This window comes from Rosa rugosa, chromosome 5 (assembly GCF_958449725.1).
Source record: "Rosa rugosa chromosome 5, drRosRugo1.1, whole genome shotgun sequence".
Taxonomy (NCBI): Eukaryota; Viridiplantae; Streptophyta; class Magnoliopsida; order Rosales; family Rosaceae; genus Rosa; species Rosa rugosa.
Window position 1 is genome coordinate 1,540,002 of NC_084824.1, and position 17,879 is coordinate 1,557,880.

General features: G+C 39.1%; 4 protein-coding genes across 4 annotated transcripts; 2 read left to right on the forward strand and 2 right to left on the reverse strand.

Annotated features, from left to right (window-relative positions):
* Positions 1–626: 626 nt before the first annotated feature.
* LOC133709099 (pentatricopeptide repeat-containing protein At1g05670, mitochondrial) lies at positions 627–4,179 on the reverse strand. The gene is made up of 3 exons (XM_062134709.1): positions 4,079–4,179; positions 1,052–3,747; positions 627–928 (listed from the first exon to the last, which is right to left on the reverse strand). Exon 2 carries the CDS (start codon positions 3,641–3,643, stop codon positions 1,400–1,402), a length of 2,244 nt encoding a protein of 747 aa, XP_061990693.1. The 5' UTR covers positions 3,644–3,747; positions 4,079–4,179; the 3' UTR covers positions 627–928; positions 1,052–1,399.
* A 965-nt stretch (positions 4,180–5,144) lies between these two features.
* Positions 5,145–6,601, forward strand: LOC133709081 (uncharacterized). Its single transcript, XM_062134689.1, has 5 exons — positions 5,145–5,159; positions 5,249–5,367; positions 5,461–6,084; positions 6,235–6,333; positions 6,481–6,601. The coding sequence occupies exons 1-5, from the start codon at positions 5,145–5,147 to the stop codon at positions 6,599–6,601; spliced, it is 978 nt and encodes a 325-aa protein (XP_061990673.1).
* Positions 6,602–10,107: 3,506 nt separating this feature from the next.
* Positions 10,108–11,405, forward strand: LOC133711979 (uncharacterized). Its single transcript, XM_062138049.1, has 2 exons — positions 10,108–11,058; positions 11,141–11,405. Exons 1-2 carry the CDS (start codon positions 10,206–10,208, stop codon positions 11,191–11,193), a joined length of 906 nt encoding a protein of 301 aa, XP_061994033.1. The 5' UTR covers positions 10,108–10,205; the 3' UTR covers positions 11,194–11,405.
* Positions 11,406–11,507: 102 nt separating this feature from the next.
* On the reverse strand, positions 11,508–15,425 carry LOC133711978 (hydroxyproline O-galactosyltransferase GALT6-like). The gene is made up of 7 exons (XM_062138048.1): positions 14,453–15,425; positions 14,032–14,264; positions 13,660–13,950; positions 13,408–13,536; positions 13,145–13,318; positions 12,380–12,487; positions 11,508–12,293 (listed from the first exon to the last, which is right to left on the reverse strand). The coding sequence occupies exons 1-7, from the start codon at positions 15,300–15,302 to the stop codon at positions 12,084–12,086; spliced, it is 1,995 nt and encodes a 664-aa protein (XP_061994032.1). The 5' UTR covers positions 15,303–15,425; the 3' UTR covers positions 11,508–12,083.
* Between the last annotated feature and the right edge of the window lie 2,454 nt (positions 15,426–17,879).

Genomic DNA, 17,879 nt, shown 5'->3' on the forward strand with positions numbered 1-17,879 from the left:
AAAAAACAAAGAATATTCTTCTATGCATCACTTAAACACAATCTCGGGATTTGATATTTGTGGTCAACATTTCATCAGAATAATAAAAAATACATTTGATATTATTTGACCACATTTAATCAGAATAATAAAAAATACACTTGATATTATTCAGCCGTCCGTTCTTATTGCTGCAAGTGCACATCGATACTTCAAGTGTAAAAAAAAGGAAAGAGTGAAAATGTAAAAATGCACTAGTCAGGAATTGAACCCAGGTCTATAGCGTGGCAGTGTACTATTCTACCACTGGTGCTGATGTTCCCTTTAGCTGGTTACTAGCTATATGGACGTACGATCTGCCAAGTTGCCATAAGTCTATTCTTCTCACACATTCACATTTTTTTTCTTTTCTTTTTTGGATCAGATAAATAACTCAAATGCACCAACTAATCTTCTGTGAGTCGAACTCACAACCTCCCACTTACGAAGGGGAGACTATGCCACTAGACCAAATAGTACTGGAAATATTCACCTTTTATGGTTCACCTTTTCTTTTCTTTTTTTTAATGCACACATTGAGTCACAGACGAATAGATATACCTTCAAAATTTATATTGCATACAGAAAAGGTCCAAAGAATAATCCCAGAAACTGAATTTATATTCATTAGTTTGTTTGTTGTTCTCCAAAAGCATACAGAACTATCACTGTCTTGGGCAAAATTTCAGTAACTACAAAGTCCCATTTCAGTTATATTTCTGAACCTAATGTCGCATTTCATTTGGATCTCGTTTAAGTTGACGCTTGAAGCTGTTGCATTGCAATTTGCCTTGGTAAGTCCCAAATATCAGCTTCAGTTGTCTTTTTGTTGAATTTCAGAAATCCAAGCGCACCTGAATCTTCTCTGCCTTTACACCTAATCTTCAACTCTACCAAGACTGCTGCTGTGCTGCACCCAGTCAAATGGTTAACATAATGCTTTACATTTGGCAGAAGCATCTTCCTGCCAAATTTTGTATACAAACACACACTTGATATCAACTATATAGTAGAGGATTGCTAATTGAGGTACCTTTTCTCATTTCTTGACGTAAGGAAAGTCAAACATGTAAACTTTGAAAGAAACAAGCGTCTTGAGATTGCTTGAATCTGTCTGGAATATGCAGTCCTTGCAGGGCTCGGATTCATCTATGTTTTGTTCCACATCACATGTTGATAGCCAGGTGCCATGCAGATGTTCATTCCATGAGAGGGATTCAAAACTACAACATCCTCATCATTTCAGATAAACTGCGCAAGACACTTGGATCAAAGGCATGGAACTGAGAAATATCACCATGCTTAGGAGTCATAGCACCCCCACATGCAAATCGGCACAAACCAAGACTGGCAATTTCTCTCCCAAATAATGCCATTCAAGCTATGTGTCTTCATTTTTGGACTCACCAACAAGACAATTCTCTATAACTTCGTCACAAAGCTCAAGAGTAATGTCTATGTTCCCTTCTTCATAGTTCATATCAACAAAGATGTTGTATATTTCTCTATTTGCTACCAAACCTTGTCTTCTCATCTCTTCAAAGAGTTCCCTTGCCTCCACAAACTTCTTCCTCTTAAAAAAACCATTAATAAGTGCAATGTAAGAACTAGCTGTAAGAATAAATCCCTTCCCTGCCATTTCTTTGTGCAAAAACCATGCCTCCTTCATATTCCGTGCTTTACAATGCCCTTTTATTAAAATGTTATATGTGTTGCTATCGGGCATCACTCCACTAGCAGACATGCCTTTGAACATCTCAGTTGTAGCTCGCATGTTATTTCTGATGCAGTACTGCTTCATTAGAGAATTGTAGGTGGTGGCATTAGGCACAATATTCTTCTCCAACATCCATTTAAGTAACCTCTCACCATCTTCTAGCATTCCTGACATACAAAAGCCATTCATCAGTACATTAAATGTAACAACTGTAGGTTCAAGTCCTTTATCCAGCATCTCACGCAGGACCTTGTGAGCCTTAGCCATCTCCCCTGTCTTACAGTATGCATCCATGAGAGTAGTATAAGTAATAGTATCAGGATGGGGCCCTGCAACCTCCATTTGTTCCATCAATTCTTCTGCTTGCCCTATATTTCCTGTTTTACAAAGACCATTAACGATTGAGTTGTAAGTGCAGACATTAAGTTGAAGGCCTTTCCTACACACCTCATGAAGAAGTTCGTTTGCTACATCTACTTCCCCTCGTTTACAAAGACCATCAGCCAGTGCAGTATAAGTGACAACATTTGGGCTAAGCCCCATAGTAACCATCTGGTTGTGAAGAGAAAAAGCCTCTTTCATCTGACCTGCTTTGCAATAACCATCAATCAGTGCTGTATAAGTAACTTCATCTGGTTCCAACCCTTTACTAACCATTTCATGGAAGAGCTTATCTGCTTCCATCATCTTCCCTGTTCGACAGAATCCATGAATAACAGCAGTATAAGTTATAAAATCTGGGATAACTTTCCTAACCCGCATTTCATCAAACAGCCTCCAAGCAGCTGGAACATTCCCTAACTTACAGAAACCATCAATTAGAGTTGTGTAGATGACATTATCAGGACGTACTCCCACAACCATCATTTCCCTCAATATCATTTCTGCTTCAGATAGTTTTCCAGTCTTGCAGAGAAGAAGTAATATGCTGTTATAGGTATAGGAATTTGGCTTCAATCCTTTACTTTTCATCTCTTCTATGAGCTTCAACACATTCTGTAGTTCTCCAACATAACAATATCGGCTGATTAAAGTACTATAACTTACAACATCAGGCAAACAACCCTTCAACTCCATTTGCAGTAGTAAATGGTGGGCTTCTTTTATCTTCCCTAATCGACAGAGAGAATGAATGATAATATTATATGACGACGTGTTCCAATGAACACCCACTTCAAGATATTCATTGAAAAACTTTATTGCCGTCTCAATTCCATCAGATGTACTAGATAAACGAGAAAGAAATAAATTACAGGAATCAACAGAGATAACCAACCTATAACTCAACAGCTTCTCAAAATGTTTTCTTGCTTCTTTGAGCATCCCAAGTTCAACAAGGACTTGGAAGAAAACATCGAACACATGGGGGTCTGAACCCCAGTCCTTGTAAGTGTATATCAACCTGTCGGTAAAGTGAGTGCATGAAAGACTGACATCTAATTTGGGTTTTGACCAAAAATCATGGATAAGCCCATGAGCTGTTTTGAGATCATTTGATGCTGTGGCAATGTGCACAACAATGCAACGAGCTTCTAGTGTTGGATCCCTTCGTAAGCATGCCCAATCAAACAAATCCAAAACCAGCTTATACTCACTCTTAATCTTCATGAGAACCCAAATTAGATGGTCAGACCTGAACTTTGATTCATAGGGCTTCAGAATCCGGCGCAAGGGCTCAGAGCTGCGCAACTTTATTGTGGTGGAGATGCCATGGACAAATTCGGCATCCTTGATGGTCGGTCTCTTGGGGGAATAATCAGGAAAAGGCCTCATATCTGTCGAGCCAGATGAGAGCATATGGCTTAAACTTCTAAAGAACAACACCGAACCATTTAGACCATGATTTAACCGGGGACGCTGACTGAAGATCTGACAACAATAGTCTGAGAAGATGGTGCACCTCTTCATATCTGTTAGAGGAACCCATCAATAAAACTTTTGGGGATCCCCTGATGCTGCGGTTCTCTTCCATTTAGAAGAACCAAAGCAAATATGCTTCCTCATCACATCACCTGTATAGTAACAAACTAATCACTCAATGTGTACACACTCTTCAAAGCAAACATAGTGCACATACATCATTGCAGACATTGTAAATAACTACACAAGTTTTCGAACTAAGCATTTCCAAGATCAATCAGACTAAACACAATAACTATAAGTAAGTTCAGTTTCCAAGATCAATCATACTAAACACAACGTGCCACACTTAGTCAATACTAAAATTGTCTCAGGCATTTTATCGAACACTTGGAGTGCAATAGACAAAAACATTTCCAACCTTAAAAATGGAAAACTAGACATTACCCAGTATATATCAGCTATCAAACACCATAAATTTACCTTCAAATTGATCAACGGTGAAAACCCAGAAGCTTCAGACTTCGCAAAGCTTGTTTCAGGTGGACGGTCGAAGGATATCGATGTTCCTTTTGGCTCCTCCCAAGCGTTTTGGAGAAAGAATAACATGAAATACTGGATATAAGTATTCGATTGGGCCGTTAATGTTTTGGGCTGGCATTGTAATCAGTAAGTGACTCTGGGCTCGGCCCACATTAGGCCGACTCCTTTTTATTAATTCAATTTTGAAAATTTGTATATATACAGAGCTCGTCTCCTGTTTAGTCTCTACAATCTTGATCTTTCTTTGCAAGATCAAGAGCATAGAATAAAACATAAACGCTTCTGATTTCCAAGTAAGTTTTCTCTACCATAAGGCTTTGATTATTTTCTCTTTGAAGTTCTATCCCTTATTTGGTTTTTTATTGTTAACTTGGATACCAAGGAACTAAGAACATTTTTAAATTTACACACAATTTTTTCATCGTTGTGCTTCTATAGGATTATGTTATAATTATAAAGGGTTTGGAGAGGAATGTCTAGCTTATATTAATATTTACTGGTGAATTTGTGTTCTTCTCTTGCTTGGATGCGGTTTTGTGTCCTTGATTTTTTATTTTTTTTATCCGGAATCGGCTTTTGCTTATTTCCTTTGCTTGTGCCTCTTGTTTTAGGGTTTGCAACCTATGAAACTCAGACTATAATTTCTATGAATTTTTAATTTTTAGTTTTGTATAGATAGATCATAGTCTACAAGGCGTTGTTTGTAATCTTTATGAATTAAGTGAACATGTGGCCAGTTCAATTTCTATTTATGTTTGGAGAGATCTTAATTCAATTATTCCGGCTAATGGCTTAAAATTACCTGGAATATTTAGTACTGATTTTACTTTTAGAATTTACTATTGTTTATGTTGCTAAATACTTCACTTTTGATCTTCAATCTCGGCATCGGACCGATGAAATTTAACCGTTCTTTTCACTTTTGGCCCGCAGATACGAGACAGCTCTTTAACGTACCTAGCTCTTTTCAAGCAAGTTAAGCCGAACATTTAACAGTTTTACGAAGATGGGGGTTGCAGATGTAAGCAGTCTCTAAATTCTACCACTACTGAACCAAGCATTCCTAGCTAATGCATTACTTCCTCTTAATTGCATTACTACTCTGTGTAGGAAGCTGACTTTCTTCGAATAAGGGAGGTACTAAAACAACGCATTCGAAAAGAGAGCAGGAAGGCGTTGGACTCTGCTGATGACTGCTCGGTTGAGAAGAAGAAAACACCCAAGCACAGGTACGTAAGCAGACTGCTATACATACATTGCCATTTATATTTGTATTTAATTAAGACTACGAATTGTGTTTTGACATAGAGTGGTTTTTTCAGACCCTTCTTTGGCCCCTCAGAACATCGTATTGCTCAAAGATTGATTGACGGAAGGGATGCATTAATTCAAGAGCTCAAGATTAGTTCACAGGATGTGAGGAAGGTAGAGATCCCTGCCACAACCACAGCATCAGAGTCGTCTGAATCAGAGTCCGAGTCGGGTTTGACAAAGGCTGCAAAACTCAGCGAGTCTCGGGATTACTCTTTTTTGTCATCAGATGATGCCGATGTTCCAAAAGATTCAAAAGAAGATGCTGGAGTTAGTAAAGATATATTTGTTTCGGAATCAAGTGATGATGAAAAAACTCCGGCTGCTGTACAAGGAGCTTCTACGAATTTGAAGTCTGATAAGCTGGGAAGACTTCCTCTGAAAACAATGTCAAGATCTCAGAAACCCTCCCTAGCAAAGAAAAGTCATGTGCCAAGTAATACACTCAAGAAAGCAAAATCGCTGGCGGATAACCTTCAATCTACTCTGGAAAGCAAACCCTCATCGGAAAAGTCACAATCTGAAACAAAGCGAAGATTGATAAAAACAGGTGAAAAGGTTAATGATAAGGATTCGGACGAGGAAGAGGATGAAGACAATGTTGACGTTTCTTCTATCATCCAAGGACTGTTTAGGTAAAAATTTATTTTCCTTCATGCTTTGAATATTCAGTTAGATGGTGCTTAGCTTGTCACCTACAACAAATTTTTCATGTTAATTCTGTCTGTCTCTATCTATGAACAAGAAAAATAATAATTCCTGATATATGGAGTATGGATTTTCAGAGGTAATCGTAAGAGGCCCTCAACTTTGGATTATGACGATAGAGATGATCGTGCAATGGTGTCCAGCTTTGCTGATATTGAGAGAGAAGAAAGGAGAAGGTAAGGATGATCAAGTTAAGTTTGATTTGGTTTACTAAACATGTGGGATTATTTGATCCTATCAAGATTTTTAGCTTCTTGTTTAGGTGCTCGCTCAAACTGACAAACTTAAATCTGATTGAATGTGGCATGGCTCTCTTTTGGCAGCGCAAAACTTGCAAGGCAGGAAGATGAAATAGAGGCTCTAAGAATTGAACAAGAAGAAAAGAAGGAAAGGTTAAGAAGAGCAAAGAAGCAGAAGATGCTGCATAAATCCACAACTGAGTGATGTTGCATTTGGATTAGGGGATTAGCTGGGGGAACTTTGTTGTGCATTCTTTGCTAAATTAGTTCTACGAAAAACGATTTGTACTTTTAGGAGAAGTTACTTCTGACACATGCAGTAGTTTTTGTTCAGTATATAAGCCATACAATGTTCGTTGAACTACTTTGGAAATTTTGAAAATTTAAAATTGGAAACCCTACCAATGGAATTATATATATATAAGTCCCAATTACCATAGTGGGAAATTAAAATTTGTTATCGAAACCAATAATTTGACGATGATATAAAATAAGGGGAAAAGTTCAATCATGAATTAGAGATCATCATTGCTGCGTTTTCAATCCGGTTGATGCCAACATTATGCTTTCTGATCATCTTTTTGTTTCCTAATTATAAGAAGCTTATGGAAGTGGTGGGTACATTACTCATTACTCGACCCACAAAAGTAGAGTTTGTAAATGGATATTCAAATATTGAAAGCTGCGGCTACGCTTGTTTTGGGGACGGAGTAAGGGGTAGCTTAGCCGTATTGTGATCTTATACATGGAAAATTCTAGTATAAGATTTGCATTCCATTACCGACTACTAACATATTTCGACATTTTTTTTTTTGAGAAATAGACAAATACTAACATATTTCGACATAGATCATTTCATTTGTACATATCAAATTGTAGCTTTAGTGCATATTTATATATATACCCACGACATTTTTACTTGCATATCTTGTTTCTTAATAATTATTAAAATGGATGGAGGTATATCATGAAGTATGCATGCTAGTTAGGGACCTAAAAAATGACCATTACCCTCCTGACCTGTTTTTGAGATCGCCATTTTCAGTGGATCACAAGCCATGTGTGAGATTACAGGACCAAGATCCAGGAAAGCATGTGAGATTTATGTGCGAGTAAGATTCAACAGTTATAATGTTACTTCATTAATTGCTGTTTTAAATCTACTCTACATTTCTTTATGAATCTGGAAATATCGGATAAGATGAGTCAATCTCTAAATACTATGAACTTGTTCAGCAGGCAATGAGGAAAAAAAATTACAATTCGTAATATATATAGCAGAAAGAATGATTCAGTGTAAACTTGTTCGGCAATCTATTGGGAACTGGAAACTACATAAGATCCCAAGAAAGCTCAAATGACCAAGTATTTTGGTTATAGTACAACGAGGAAGTCTTAAATGTGTGTGAGAGAAAGAGCTAGCTAGCGGTGGAAACAAGGCATCTAATAATGAGGAAAAGCATGGACATGATCAAAAGCTCAACCAGCTAGTAGCCACCCAAACACCGAAAGTGGCGAGATCCCAAGTTCCTCTCCCTAAAAGTTGAAAACTTAAAACTCTCTACCAAGCAGCTTCCACTTCATTTTATATATAGAGATTAGGTCCCGGGGCGGACTGCAGACTTGCGGTATGTAGTTGAATTTATTTGTTGCGATAATATTAATTTATTAAATTACGTCCCTTAATAAGCAAATTTAACACTACGCATTTAAATAAAAATTCATTACATTAGTAATAAGTTATCATATGTACAGTAACTAATAAGACTTTGATACCATGTTAAATATCTTAGTCTAAAGGGAGCTTCTATTCATACCTCCAAAAATGGTATTTAGACCTCTCTATTTTTCCAAGCAATAGTTGACTTTGTCAACTCATGTCAAATTACCAATAAAGACAGAAAAGATGGGAGAAAAAAAAAAAAAAAATCTTTCTTACCTATGAACAGCAGTAGTCTTCAACTTGAAGAAAACCTTCTCCTCCAACATAAATCCTAAAATCAAAGTGAGTCGTTGTTAGCAACAGTTATTCTCTATCTCTCAAACGTTAGTCGTGGTGAGACAGATTCTATCAAGCTTTCCTTATATGTGTTTCTGGGTATGAAACGGGGTTGTCGTGAGAGCTTCCTCCTCCGAAATCCGTACCTGCCAACCATGAACAGAGGTAAGAAGGAAGACCGGGCTAGTCGGCCTTCGACCCTCCGATGCCTAAGTCAGATACGTGTAAGAATGTAGACTAGGTAGGAGTAAATGGAGAGTGGTGGCTTACCTTGAATGAGTGGAGAGACATGTATTTATAGTGTGGGGATGGGCTTGTCACCCCTTTGTTTCCAATGTGGGATTAGGTGTGGCCTACCCGATACCACTAGTACTGTATGGTATCGGCATCATGTCTGTGCGTTATATGCATCATTTTAAGTAGCTAGTGAGCCTTGTGCTTCCGATATTTGTGTCTTGGCGATATATATACCAACAATATGGACGCGTAGAGGCTTGGAATTTAGTATTGTAAGCTAACTACAGGTGAACTTGAAACTATCGCAGTTGAAGAGCAAGGCCCAATATGGTTGTGGAAAGAGTAGCAGTATTTTGAAACCAACCAAAAGGAAACGCAACTCTGTTTTGAAATCTCCATCCTAATGCATGTCTCGATAAGAGTAGTTCCCATACCATTGTATACGTATCATACTTATCCTACTTGCGTCATGCATCATATTTTCTAGCATTCAATTACACGTAAAGGATTATCTCGATCATGGAAGAAACAATCAAGGAATTACAGAGAAAAAGACTTGCAAATGCACAAGAAGGTCAATTATTGAAATTCTCAACTCTGAGAATTATCATTCCATAGTTTTTACATCTATTCTCTTCCAGACCCTATTGCACAAAGGTAACGAGGTCTCTCTATTTCTTCTTTTGGAGGGGCTCAGTTTTTGTCATATATACCTTCATAATTACTCTCCTATAATTGCAGGCTTTTCGGTTAACGTGGTATGGCCTGAAAGGTTGGTATTATTGTGTTATCGTGCTATCTAACTATCTGATTGTTGGATTTCTTTGTTCACACTTCAATTCTCTTTCACTGTAATTTCATAGACTCGAGAGCATGGTATACTTTGGACAACAAGATTTTGAATAATTAAAAAGTGATACTAATGTGGTTGTGTATCATGTGCCAAAACTAACCCAAGTTAGTAGAAATATGAGGATTTATGTTTGACCTTTGAACAATCATAAGATGATTATGCACATTCATATGTTCTACAGTACCTAGGTAGCTTTGATAGAACTCGTCAAATTCACATGCACAAGTTCATGGAAGAAAGACTAAAAAATACTTATGGAATGAAAGAAACAAAATAGGAGCTACAAAATTAGGATTATTGATCTTTTTTGTTAAAAGGTAAAATAGGATTGTGAATTGTTCAAAAATTGAAGGAGATCCATCTACCGATTTTGGAGGTATGAATAGAATCTAAAAAGAAAAAGACTTTTATTGATTTTATTGGACGATGGGCATTTTGAGAAAATTAAGGAGGTGTAGATAGCATATTGGCTATTTGTAAATGTAAGTTGGAGGTCTATTAAATAGGGAGGTTTAAATACCAATTTAGGAGGTATGAATAGAAGCTCTCTAGTCTAAAAGAATGTTGAAAATGTTATTTAAACTGTCTTTCATTTCCGATTAATGTATATCAAGCTAGCTAACAAAACATTTTTCCTATAAATACTAACACACTGAGGCTCACTTCTCACACTCTCTTCAATACTGACTTCATCTCTCCTTCAATCATATAGCCACAACAATGAACCTTAGTCATCCTTCAACTACTATCACCTCCTTCATCTTCTTCATCTTCCTTACTCTACCCTCCTCAATCACATCCCAAATTTGCCAAAGATCCTGCAACAGAATCCCTCTTAACTTCCCATTCGGCAGTGACGCCGGCTGCGGCGACCCGCGCTTCCACCAATCCGTAACATGCAACCAAGACAAGCTCACCTTCACCACCCACACCGGATCCTACCCCATCACCAACATAGACTACACAAAACAAGTCCTCTACATCTCAGACCCCTCCATGTCCACCTGCTCCTGCACTCAACCCAGCAAAGGCTTCAGCCTCAACTACGATGCGCCGTTCACCTTCCAAGACGACAACATCTTCGCCTTGCTCGACTGCTCCACCTCATCATCCAACGGCAGCCTTTACAGCAGTGACAACTCCAAGCTCTCTCTTTGTGATAACCAAGGTGCACCCATCTGCAGCTACTTGTATTCATGCAGGGCTATAAGCTTCATCAATCTCCCCATCGCCACGTGTTGCGTTTACACGCCGGTGGATCTCGGGCCGGCTTTCGAGATGGACTTGCAGAAGCTACAGTGCAGCTCTTATTCTGGTTTTTACAGCTTCAATGGCCGTGAATCCGACCCTAATAGTTGGAAGTATGGGATAGCGCTCAAGTATAAGTTCAATGTGAATAATGAGTTTCCCAGTTCATGTTTTAATTGTGAGAGGAGTAATGGGGTTTGTGGGTACTATGGAGCTTATAACTCGTTTATATGTAATTGTCCGAATGGTTTGAACACTACAAACGATTGCTACTTTGGATCGCCCTATAGTTATGGCTCGAGGCTTATTGCATCGTGGCACTCTGGTACATACTTCAGTTTTTACCCTTTTTAAATTTAGATTGTTACTCTTATTTAATTGCTGAAGTTGTCTTGGTGTTCTTGCAGGGACCTGGCTATTCTATTGTTTGGTGTGGCTATTGGTTTCAGTACACTTGTAGACCACTAGATTGTTAATCAAATGCAATGCTGAGGTTTGAGTTTTTTCTTTCTTGTTCTCATGTAATAACCAAGTCTCCACAATGCATGTTTGTAGGGTAGGTATTTTAAGTTAATTAAGTCCTTGAGGTAAAGGATTATTGTCATCTCGGAATGGATTGTACATGTACCGTTGATTATCTTCATATTGAAAATGTTCTCTTACTAGAAAGTAGACCCGGTGGGTTCACGGACAGTGACCGTCTGAAATAGAGCATGCCCGACTGCCATCGAACATATACACTTGAACCTAAAATAACCCAGCAGGGATTGAGTTGGTACAACTTTAAAGCAAGAGTATAAATAAAAGAGAAGATTATGGGAATAGGGTTCCTTCTTTATAGCACTATAACCCACTAAGAAAGAATCGCTTTTTGTTGTGAAGGTTCCATCTTTATCACCGATCGCTTTATGGTATGCTCCAGAATGCAAATATAGAAGGTTCATGTTTCACGGCTCTAAACATTCTAGAGGAGCAGTGCAGTAAATCTGGTACTAAAGAAGATCCTTGGTAACTTGCAGCACAATTAATAAAACTTAAAAACTTCAAAGCTCCTTTTCTTCTCTGAGAACGGCTTTAATGTATCAGTCGCTAAGATACAAGTACTGAATTCTAAACCAGAAAACGAGAAAGACCAAACCTCTTATGTTTAGGATCAGCTGATCATAGGAGAGAAGATGGGCAAAATGAAGGGATTCGGATAAGGGCTCAGCAGCTTCGTAAATAACTTAAACCCCCAATGAATATTTACAGGGCTATTCTAGTATTGACTGCAAAACTTGTTTTTTTCTCTGTATGCTTTCTCCAATTCACTGTATTGTAAGGAAAAATAAAATTTCCTATTTACCATGGTCATCTCATATTGCAGCATTGGGGTTTCCCATTATGCTGCATTTTGCCCCACATGCATATCATCTGCCTCGGGGATTGGTAATGCGCAGTGTAATAGTTTTCAATGCACCCATGTTGGCAGAACTTCAAACTGTGCACATACTCCACTGGTCTAGAATCGTTGAACTGCTCCACCCACATTCCCATGCTCACATCTTCCATCTTGAACAACTGCACAGGTTTTGGATATTAGGTTCATACAAAGCCCTGACCTTCAACTGTCTTGAAAATAAGAGATAGTAATCTATATAACATACTCGCAACTTGTTCTTTTCAAACTCAGATAGGATGAATTTTGCTACATCGGAGGAGACGATGTAACCTGGACCATTTGCATAGGTTGGATAATCTTCTTCTGGCCATTCCTGGAGCTCACCAAGGAAGAAAATAAAGATGAGAAATCGTTCGTGACATAATTAAAATAATTTTATATGAATCTGATCAACAAATTGGCCGCTAGGAGCTAAATACTAGACTATCCTAATGATTTCAAAACTAGTTACATACGATGTTCCATGCAATAGTCAACTGCAATCAGGTAGATGAGATATCCAAGTGAAGTATTCACAGAGAAAGCTAGAGAGTTTGATAATAAGTTAATAACATATGGGTGTCAATTTTCTAAAATCCTCAGGTAGGCTGAAGTAATACAAATTCGTTCATTTTTTGGTGCTAGATTTCTGAGCATCTTGAAGTGAAGAATAATACTCTAATAGGAATTTATAACAAAGCATACTAACATGTGACACAGGGCATGTCCATAATAGCAATACAATCCGAACTACGCATGAGAAGAGAAACTAATAAACATCTCAGTTTGTATAATTGTCCTTTTAAATAAGAACAGAAAGGGCCAAATCACAACAACTGAGATTCTCTGTTCAGAATATAAAGGACAATAAGAGCATCAGAATACCAGAATTTCTTGAAGAGTACCCTTATAAACTGTATAAGTTGCGCATCAAGTTCAACATATAGAAATTGTCTTTAAAATGAATGGACAAGAGCAGAATCATTGATACCTCATATGTCACTGCCCATTTACCATAACGAAGAGGCTTGTGGTGGTAGTTCAAATTTCCTATATATAGGCTTCTATGTTTACGCGCTTTCCTTGCTTCCTTGAGCACAGCATCCACCCGGACAAAGGTGTCATCATCACACTTCATGATGTACTTTGCAGGCACTGTTCTAACCTGTAAAGAACCATATACATTGAGATGAAGTATTTTCTTTCTGTAAGGAAACCATAAATAGCCAACTGAAGTTTCGTCCTAAAACATACCCCATATTCACAAATTGCTATGGTCTTCAGTACTACAAGATCATAGTTATCCATATAAGGAACTATAACAATGTCACCAAAATACTCTACTTCTTTCATTAGCTCCAGGTTTACTTCCTTTCTACCATGCTGTCAAAATGTAAATTCAAAAGCTGTGACGTCTTTGACATAGAATTAAAACCAAGCAGTTATAATATAAACTTAAAAAAGCTGTATCATAAAGCTATACATGCATTCCACAATCACCCTTACCAATGCTACAAAAAAACGAGCAACAACACGTGAAGACTTGACTAACTTATGCTGCATCCAGGACTTCCTCACAGCCATCCGCTCAGCAAAATGGTTGCCAGCAGAAAGAATGCCAATGAACAACTCCACATGCCCATAGGGAAGAGGTGGAGCCTTCCACTTAGTAACCATCTCAAGATGCATCTGTGGAGCAAAACTAGGATGTGATGTAGGTAAGGAGGCAGCATAGACAGAGTGCACATCAACATCTCCATTTACAAACAGTCCGGTGGCATCCTCAAGAACAAATCCCTGTCAATGATGCAAAACAAAACTGTAAGATATGCTGCTGCATTTGATCACAATGCGGGGCAATACAAAAACGGTGCTCACCGTGCGATAAGGGAAAGAAGTGACATGTCTACCATCAACATTGATATGATAACCTTCCAAGCCAGCACTCAAGGTGAGTACAAACATCCTGCCCTCTACAAAAGGGTACGGCCAGTCTATGGTCACCTTATTTGTCCTTCCTATCAACCTGTTCAACCACCATATGGCCTTTGATTCTTCCGAGTGATCATCATCATCACGAATCCACTTCTCGCATTTCACCAGTCCATCAACTTCATAAACAAAACAAAAAATATATATATATATATATATTAAAAAAAAAAAAAAAATCACATCATCAGCAAAAGTGTGAGACTAACAACCATGTACCTTTCAAAGCTTACCTACCAAGTACCAACCAACACAAAATGGCGAAAATCACAAAAACAAAAATGCAATTATAGCAACCAACGTTACGTACCGGTTTCTTCAACAGCCCGGGCTTGCCAGCCCTCGCACCGAAGCGCCGAACCCCATTGCATCCTATAACAAGTGTTGTGCTCAATCACCGGCTTGTTACTCCAATCCCCCTTTAATCTCGGATTGAAATGCAATATTCTCGGCGGGTCCTCCCCCTCCACATTCTTCAACCCCTGCAGTTCCATCATAAACTGCGAAACCATCACCGCCTCCTCCCCCTCCTTCACCACCGCAATCTTCGGATCATATTCCGGGTGGGCCCACCGCGGCGTACCCACCACCGTAATGTGCGACCACAGCGTCAGTCCACACGGGATCACCATCACCCGGTTCCGGGCGTGAAATTCGGACCCGGTTACCGAAAGCGAATGCGGGCACGGGTCGGACCGGTTCTCGGACTTGTCCAATTCAATTTTGCCGGACTCAATCTCGGCCCAGAGCTTCTTCCCCACTCTCCAGGCCTCCACGGCCGCCTTGTGAAGCCCGAAAACTTCGTCCGCCTTACTCACATTTCCGTCAAACTGAGTCTTCTCCCCCTCGAAAACCAAACCCGAGACTCTCTTTGACTCCCGCATTCTCCGCTCGGGTGTCTGAAGCGGCGACCCTCGGGAATCACGAAGCCGGGGGCCGTGGTCAGTGGGTCTACTCAAAGCTTCCGTTAACCCCTCTCTGGACAACGACGAGTCGCTAAACAGCTCGAACGAGGCGTCGTATTCCTCGCCGGAATCCCACCCGGTTTTCGGGGTTTCGAAGCTGGTGATTAGAAAGTAAACCAACAGTGTGGCCATGAGGATTTGAAGCAATCTCAGCCGAGTGTGAGACAGCACCGGCTCGAACTTGCGTCGCTTCATTGTTCCCGAAATGCCCCTCAGGATATCAACTTTTGACGATCAATGGGATGAGATTCCTCAACCCTAAAGCCTAGAATTGAAGAGAACGGTTACGGGAAAAAGAGGGTTTTAGCTTAAGAGACTGATAGAGATTAGTGGGTTCATAAATATATATATATATGTTATGAACAAAAGGAGAAAGAGCGCTTTGTTTTGGACTATAGTGTTTGGCGAATTTGACGGGTTTGAAAGTAAAAAGGAAACTAAAATAACATCTAGCCGAGCATTTCGATCGCTTTGGCGAAAACGGCGTCGTAGCAGGGTGCTAAGTTCCAAAGCAGGTCTGAAACGTTGGCCTGTCGGGTAGGTAGGTCGCGTTAAAGGTACTGGGTACTCAGATCAAAAAACAAAAAAGGGTACTGGGTAAGAGTATTTTAAAAGTCGATGAAAATTAAATATTATGGTCAAGATTGCTCTGTTTCCTTTTATATTCCAACGAAACAGTTACTAGTTTAAACTTTAATGAGGTAATATTAAACTTCTATATTTTACAAGACAAGATAATACTAAAATGACCAAGGGTGAGATTGTTGCTCGGGGAATTTAGTGGTGTTGCTCTTTAAGAGGATTTTTCAAAAGTGGCGATTACGATATTAAATTATTGGTTTCTTTGTTTACCGTTTTAAGTCTAATTCTTAAATTTTGAGATATGTTTGAAAACTGAGAATTAGCCTTAAACATACTTTCTGATAAGATAAAACTTGATTGATCGATCAATTCTAAACTCTGAAATAATAAAATTTAAAGAACTTCTAAAACAACTTCACGAGGATTTTTTTATTTTATTTCTTACAATATGTTAGATAATTATGTTGGGTGGTTCTAGTTGGACCTCCATATTTTTTCAATTATCAATAGACTTTGTCAACGGGTGTGTGTGTTTGGTGGGGTGGTAAGACTTTGATCTCATATATAAGAGGTCAAGAGTTCGAGCCCCAACAAGGGTGGGAATGTGGTGGGGTTTTAAAAAAAAAAAAAAAATAGACTTTGTCAACTCATATGAAAAGACAAATAAGGACAGAGAGAAAAAAAAAAAAAACAAATACTCTTCTTACCTCCCTCATTAATATAACATTCAATTTTCTTTTGGACAATCGCATTAATATAACATTCAATTTTCATTGCCTTCAACCTCGTCGGTGGTAAGCAGGGCAGGGCTATTCGCTGCCGTATTTGGGTTAGGTGATGTGGGACAGGGAATCGGTGATGACTGGATTGTTCAGACCGGCTTGGATTCAGATCCGATCACATGGGAGGCTAAGGATGACGTGCTCGGTGGTGAACCAGATTCCCTTTTGGCGGCAATGATTGCAGCTGGGCTGCAGTTAGACTGGGACGGTGATGATGGTGACCTTTCTCCTATGCTGGACGGCGGCGAAGGGAAAGGCTGTGGCGGCAGTGGTGGTGGTGGTCCTGCTGAGGATGGCGGCTGTTTGGTCGCTAGGAATGCTAGGGTTTGTTTCGGGGCTCTAAGACTGTTGGGCCTGGAGTGGACTTCTGCTCATGGTTGGAGTCTTTGGGCTTGCTTTTGGACGGTGGACTTCCTGTGTGCTGTATGGGTCTCTTGCTGGGCTATGTTTGACTGGGGATTCTCAAGTTGGGCTGCTCTGATGAATGAAGATGGAGTGGATGATGATACCTCATCCTCTACTCCTAATTTTATTTAATTTTTGATCTTGGTCGCAGAAACCAGTAGCTCTGAAGGTTTTTTATTCTTGCTTCGGAATTTCTAGGTTTTTGTTTGAAATAATGGCGCGTGAACTTCCTAAAAGGTGGGTGTACTGGGGGTATACTGGGTTCTTGTTCTTGTTTAGAATAGGAGTCTTAGGGTGCTCTGAGGAACGATTCTTTCTGTCGACCCCATAGGGGTGTTTCGTTTTTGTACTGCTTGCTGAATCAATATAATGGGCTGACCTTTTTTGATCAAAAAAAAAAAAAAAAAAACATTCAAACTTTTTTTTGGAATTTCCTTATATAACATTATAATTTACCTAAAATAATTAAATCATCCAACTAGAACAATCCAATTATGAGAGGTCTAATAAGTATGAGAGGTCCAAATATCAAATTTGGAGGTCCAACTAGAACCATCCAATTATGTTTAAGATTTGTTCATATCAGAAAGGGATAAAAGTGAGAGGAATTATTTTGTGGTTCCGGAGTACCACGTGGCATTGTCATGTGGTGGTCCAAGCCAATAGTATCATTCGAATTTGGTAGGGATTATGGGAGTGAAAAAAAAAAAGATAAATCAGAAATAATTGCAAGACATATGGGCCAATAACATTAACCTGAACCACCATGTGTACCATGGTCCGGGACCATGTAATAATTTCCCTAAAAGTGAATACACACTCATCCCTATAGAACGTGCTCCATGCGCTGAAAACCTAGAGAACGCTGTTGTCTGCTCTCCTTCCTGTTCGGTTGCGACTAGGCATTGGTGATGGCCTCAGGCCTAGCTGGCACACGATGTGCGTGGCTAGACGGGTGATTTGTATCACCAACATATCTCAGGCTTGGAGGATTGAATTTGGA